The sequence below is a fragment of the Limulus polyphemus genome, unplaced genomic scaffold (genome assembly GCF_000517525.1).
Source record: "Limulus polyphemus unplaced genomic scaffold, Limulus_polyphemus-2.1.2 Scaffold2792, whole genome shotgun sequence".
NCBI classification, from domain to species: Eukaryota; Metazoa; Arthropoda; class Merostomata; order Xiphosura; family Limulidae; genus Limulus; species Limulus polyphemus.
Genome location: NW_013668402.1, coordinates 1 through 7,069, shown reverse-complemented (window position 1 = coordinate 7,069; position 7,069 = coordinate 1). Strand labels below are relative to the sequence as shown.

General features: G+C 30.1%; 1 protein-coding gene across 1 annotated transcript in view; it reads left to right on the top strand.

Annotated features, from left to right (window-relative positions):
* LOC106467910 (kinesin-like protein KIF21A) overlaps positions 1-4,982 on the top strand; it is a 59,626-nt gene extending 54,644 nt beyond the window's left edge. The window contains exon 19 of the mRNA XM_022396133.1: positions 1,695-4,982. Within this exon, the coding sequence (XP_022251841.1) occupies positions 1,695-1,770 (76 nt within the window). The 3' untranslated portion in view covers positions 1,771-4,982. The remainder of the gene's footprint in view (positions 1-1,694) is intronic.
* Positions 4,983-7,069: the final 2,087 nt, after the last annotated feature.

The window sequence follows — 7,069 nt, the reverse complement described above, 5'->3', positions numbered from 1 at the left end:
TGGTGATAATCTTGTTTTCTTGTGCCCAATAATGCATAATTTCATTTGATAAACACGTTTAGATTGAATGGTAATTTATAATCAGTCACAAGAACGTCGAATCTGAATCACGGGGGTGCTTAACTTTTTTCCAGGTGTATATATAAAACGTTTTTCTCATTACTCTACAGTTTTCCACTTTTTACTGGTTAGATTTTAGATTACTAAGTAATATTATACATTCTATATTTGACTAATTTTTTTTCAATGTAAAAACAAACAGATAGATAAATTGGATCAATTTAAAACTATCATTTATCCTTACGCATGCATAATGAACTATTCTCATTAGCAGAGAGCAAACCATTCTTGTTTTAAATTCTTCATGAGTGCCTGAGATACAGATTTTGAAAGATGTTAAATCTGATTTTAAGAAATGTTACTTGAGCAATATGTAATTTCATGGCCCAGGATGAGTAGCATAAAATGAAACAACAAACTGTCATAAAGTCCATGGTTAAGATTAGTAAAATCTTGTTTTTATACACAAGACTAAATCTTTAACAATTTTCATTACATGTAATGCAGATGAACATATGAAATATTTGTTGTTGTGATTTGCTAACATAGCTGATGAAAATATTTCAAAATCTCACTCCTATCTAACAAACTTTCTATTCATACAATTGGTTCAAGATGATATTATGCTGTAATTATTTTATTAGTCAGCACATGTTTATGTTTGGGAACCAGTTCTATTTTTATGTGAATGAAACAAATGTAGTTACTCCCCAAAGAACTGTTCTTTTCTTCATGATTCTATGCTAACTTTTTGCATCTTTTATTTACAGTGAGGCATCCATCAAAATTTGGAAACCTCTTGCTGCTCCTTTGACTTCTTGAGCTTCTTTGCCCTCTGGTTTTTCCAGTGACTTAGTTCTCTTTAATTTCTTTAGTAACATTATTCTGTTCTAATACAGCTTAGTTAAATGTTATTCCTTTTTAAAAATCTTGGGTTACTATTAGTTGAATACACTACTGAGCTTTTCTACAAAAGATATGTCCAAACTTTATACCTTTAACTACTCAATATAGTAGGAAGTAGTAAAATAATGACACTTTACACCATTAGATTTTAAACTTTATTGATGCCTTTAGTTAAGAGAATACTGTCTAGCTCTGCAATCAAACTCGGAACCTGCTGTTTGGAGTCACTTGTACATGAAAAAGGATTTTGTAGCTCTAGCCAAACTTCAAATTCACATATTGAAGTCTGACTTGTAATTGACAAAAGATTCTGTAACCCTTTAGCCAAACTCAGAATTCACTTCTTGAAGTCTGATTTTTACTTGAAAATGGATTTTGTAGCTCTCTAGCCAAACTTGGCTTGCTTATTTAGATCAACTTGTACTTGAAATACTTGATGTTTCTAAGTTTCAATTAAAATAACATTCAGATAGTTATAGCAGACAGTGCAAATGTTGAAAATTTGACCAGGTAGGAAAGCCAGGCTAAAAAAACTGAAGGTGGCAACACAATTAGGATATAAGAAAAATAACTTTGACAAGTGTGATAAACTGAACAGTGCGGGTTTTCATTCCAGCAACAGATTGTTGTAGAAAGGACTTCTTACCATTTACGGGTAAAATAGAAATACTGTATTTTATATTATTTTATTTATCATTTAGTTTCTTTTTACGTTCATGTTTTCTCAGTGATTATACTGTGCGTATGTGGCATGCACGTGATGTTTCGCCAGAGATCAGTAGTTTTGGAAATGGAAGACTATAACAGCGAGAGATGAACAGTTAAGAGAGAAATGGAAGAATGCTACTAAATATCCTAGATGGGGTTTTAGGAACAAGAAAATGGTAACCATGGAAACATTGTTTGTTTTTATTAAGGAGATAACATCAGCTAACAGTATCCTGTTTCATAGAATTTTCAAGTTCCAGTGAAACAAATGTTATCATGCATATTAATGTGTGTTTTCATTTTGTGGATTTTCAGGGGTATTACTTGTAATGTCAGTTCTTTTTAAAATGTTCAAGAAATGATTTAGATAAAAAGATTGTAGCTGTTGGAATTTCAAGAACAATAAGAATTTGGGATGTTTCCCAATTCTGTTACCAAGAAGCCAATGTTTAGGAACTAAAAACTATTTGACATTATATATAATTCCATGTGTTTAGAGTCTTAACTTATTATTTTGTCTAATTTAGGAAACTGTATAGGATAATTCTAAGTTATTTGTTCTCTGCAACATGAATCTTGCACTATTATTAACAATATTGTACAGTAATAAAAAATATAGTTTTTAAAAGTTTCCTAGGGTCAGGTCTTCAAACCACAAAAATCTTAATCTCTAAAACACCTTTTGAAAAACTTGTAGCAAAGGACTATTTATTTGTTTTGTTTTTCAAAATATAACTCAAATGTGCTAAAAAATTCATTTTTAACATACTGACGAGTGATGTTTGTGGCAAAAATAGGTTTTTGATATTGATAGTCTCAGACTAATGTTTCTTCCATCTTTCAAAATGTATAAAACTATGAATTTTTATAGTATTTGCTGTGGTTAGTTGATATTGTATAAAAGAAAGTTCCTACTAATGTTATAATTTAAACTAGTTAGTAGGTGTAGTTTGACTTTAAATCAGATAACCTAGGTCCCAATAGACACAATAAATTTAAAGTTTTGTTTTAAAGATTGTTTTCCAAATGATAATACAGGATTGAAAGTGTTTCTATCAAGCTTTGGCTCAAGAACATCTCCTAAAAGGCAGTAGTGTAATGTTGAGACAGTGGGCATCTTTAAAATGTAGTCAATTATGCTCTGTCTTCTGGGTTGTATTATTGTACTTTTAATTTTTCAGTTATTTATAATGTAAAGTTTCCAGCTTGATAGTTTTTGTATATGTTTTATATTTTAAATTCCATTCTGTGTAACAATAAATTCTATTGAAGGGATTGAACATTTTAAAAACTTTTCCAACACTTACGCAATGGTCAGTTCTCCCAAAAGGATCATCTCAACACATTTTTCATAATGCTTCAAATGAACAATGTCTGCCTTGCACCCGTCCCATTAGATTTGTATGAATGAGATATATCTTTAACATGTGTAGTACAAGAAGACAAATATTTGTTGTGTGTGTAGAATAACAGTCACCATGATAAAAAATCAGGTTTTCCTTTCTACCATGTTGAGTTAAAATATAATATCAGGATATTTACAATGCGTTTTTCCCATCTTTTTTTCCTCCCCTAACTCTGACTTCTTAGTAATGTGAAAATTGTTCTTTTAGCTATTGAGTGTAAAATAAATACAATACTGTAAGGCTGCTGTCATTAAGTTTGGTTTTGATAACAATGTAAACAGAGTGGAATCCTTAGGAAGGATATAAAACTATTTAATATGTAGAAAGAAATTGTTAGAAGTGTGAAATTTACTGTAGAACACTTAAAGTATAAACAGGGGATATTTTCCCTCTGTGAAAAAAGTGAGTGGTTAAAATAAATATTTGTTAGTACAAAATATTTAATTAGAAGTTGTAAATAATGCATTATTTAGAGTTTAATTTCATTAACTTCACATGTTGTGGTAGGGACCAGGTTTGAATATTTACAGCTTACATTAAAAAGGTTGTAAATTTAACTTAAAAAATGTATTTCTTTTCTCATTACTAATTTTCTTATTCTAGTTTTATTTTTGTGGAGTTCAACTGTGTATTATTACCATGTTTTGACTGGTAGACAACACTGATTTAATGAAGGTTGTGATGATTTTTCTTTTAATGTTATAGGCTTTTTTTGCCTGCAATTAGTGATTGAAAAATTGGTTCCTAATATTAATATATAGATAAATACTGAAGTTAAACCTGGTTTAAGAATGTCATGAGAGAATGATTATTCAACAAACTATAATCTAGAAATTCCATTTCAGAATTGCACCATATTAATAAAAATCTGCAAAAAAAACAGTAAGTTAACCTATGGTAAGATTTACGAATTTCATGAAAAAATGGATAAAAAACATGTCTTGGTTTTGTTTAATATCATTCCAGTTGGAACCATATTCAATAAATAAATAAAAAACCAGGTGTTTACGACAAAGTCCAACATATTTTAAGTTAATAAAACATTGTGATGATAACTTTACTGATATTTTCAGTTTATTTAAAAAAATTACTTATAGAACCAGAACTAAAATTTATAGCACTTTCAGCCAATCATAGTCAGATATTGATGATAGTCACTTCGATAGTGCTGTGAAAACAAATTTTACAGTAATTACCTATATAGTTTGCTCTTAAACTCAGTATCTTAATGAATCATTGGATGTGATAATTAAGTCTAAAATATGTTGAACATTTTAAAAAAAAAGTTCCTGGGGCAATAAGAAATATATATATAAAAAAAAAACATTAACCACTGCTAGCATACTTTCTTTATACTGCAGTGAGTATAAACACATTTCCTAATTGTTCTCCATAACTATCAAATTTAACTTAATTTAAGAAAAGTTTTAATCCAAACTGTAGTTTTAGTGTAAGGTAAGCTTTATAAAGCTGGGACAATGTATATAAGTATAGAAATAAAAGTTTAATTAGTACAATAATGGGTTGCTTATTCTATTTCTTTTATATACAAGGCAATGTGATGAGTACTGTTTTCTGTTGTTAAGTAGAGCTACACTTGGCTATCCAATCATGAGAATCTTATAATGCTTTTCAGCAAAATTTAAGTTTTATAAGGTACGGTGATAATTCTTAAGAAATCAAGAAAATAATTCCCACAGAAAATTATGGGTTTAAAAAGAGAATTTACTGCAGCATGTCAACTTGTATCATGTAGGCTCTGCAATGGAAAAATAATCACTAAGTAAAAAGTGGAGAAAATTAAAATTTGAATTTATTTAGTTTGACAACAACCTACCTTGCATGTGTAACATACCCACTGTTCTGTGCACTTCTGAAGGATTATAATGAAATGTACACCACAAATCAAACTTTATAAATAACCACTGTAATCAAGTAACTTTTCTTCACTTTCATATTTACAACAGTTCCATCCTAAATAAGAACTACTGAACAGACATGTTTTTTAATGTATAAAAACAAATGAGATACGAAAGTGAAAAAAATATTTAGCCACCTGAAATAAGTTGTATCTTAAAGCCCCAAACAGTGAAAAGGAACACAAAAATATGATTGGGTGTCTTACATAGTAACTTGACATTTTTATACAATCATTGTGTATCACTAACAGGCAACACCTTGTTCAACGAATTAGGAAATAATTCACTTTCAAGAAACAGCCTCAGAATTATGGAGTGATAGAGAGGCAGAATATTAGTATTCAACTAGTATACATAGATAGAAAAATACTTAATTTTTCAACAGCAATATCGGGTTAAAGAAGTCAACATAATATCTGAAAAAAAAAGGACAAAATATTGGAATTTCTTCATTTACCATAATGTTAAATTCACACTTGAGTATTTTAACAAGTGTTTAACAGAAGTAGAGGAAGAGTTGAAATATAGGGGTCAAAGGTAAAGAAACCTATGGAAGTATAAAGAGGCACAATTGAAAATTTGGACTATTTCAGTTTCCATGCACATAGTTTTATTATTTTTGTCACATGTTCTACAATGAATTTCATTTCACCTCTAAGAGTCATAAAGGTTATTTTATTACTGTGCTTATGGTGGTCTGTTTTTTTTTTTTTTGCTTAATCATAGATTTATGGATAATAAGAACATTAATATTTTTTTGTAATTCTGGCATAAGTGAGGACAGTATGTAGATTTGTTGTATAATCCTAAAAAAAGACCAAGACACCAGCCTGTTAACTATCCACAATGACCGTATTTTAAAATGCCATATTACTAATTCTGAGACCGATTCTTGCCATTCCTTTAGTAACATCCAAATATATTTGTATCTATACATCTTAGAGTGGTTTATAACAAAGATATTTAAAATTAGTTCAGACTACTGGATATTAACACACTAACTAACATTCCAGTTTCCACCAAAAGAAACATCAGATTATTTTCACACCTAAAAATAACTAAAGTAAAAGAAAAAGAAGTGTAATGGAATTTTACACTCAGCATCCCAAAACCTGTGTACAAGATATAATATCAGTTCAATGAAAATGGAATGAAAGTTTTCACTCTTTACCACAACAAACACTTCTGCCAACTTGTTTTATAGTACAGCAAAAATCCTTACTCCGGTTTCTTACTTTGAATCCAGTGACTAGTATAAAGCTGGGAAGGCAGCTTCTTTGGCTAACACTGACACAATTTTGTTTGTCTGTCATTTTAATCCCAAATGTGAAACACTGTCAGTGAAGAAGAATCACACCACGTAACGTCCTCTTATTTTATCTGATGTTGCACAATACTCATTGTAGATCAGTTTGATAAGAAACAAGTGAAACACCACAATAAGAAAGGCAATTGATACCCAAAACAAAGCTGGCAATCCCCCTAACTGATGTCCGTGTCGATGTAAGGCGAGAACATGGTGCTCGTGAGCTGGAGCTGAAATTAAAGAAATTTTACCTCTGCTAAGACATAATAACAAACATTGAACATTTTAATTCTATAAAGTTTCATCTAGGTGTGGTACGAAACTGTATATTAATGGGATTAACATACGTTGTAATAAGAGTGAAATAATAGTCCTAGGAGTTACAAACTTCTTACATCATCTGGCAAGTCTTTCTAAGAAACGTACTAAAACATGAACTGGAAACTAAAATATTCTTCTTAACAGTTTCTTATAGCAGAATCATATTAGTGGTTACTTCTATATTAACAATTTCCAATTTTCCTCAACAGCCTCAAAGAACTAAATTGTCCTTCCTTAGTGTTAACATAAAAGACTAGACTTGACCTACCTCAGTGTTAACATAAAGAACTAGACTTGTCCTTCCTTAGTGTTAACATAAAAGACTAGACTTGACCTACCTCAGTGTTAACATAAAGAACTAGACTTGTCCTTCCTTAGTGTTAACATAAAGGACTAGACTTGACCTACCTCAGTGTTAACATAAAGAACTAGACTTGTCCTTC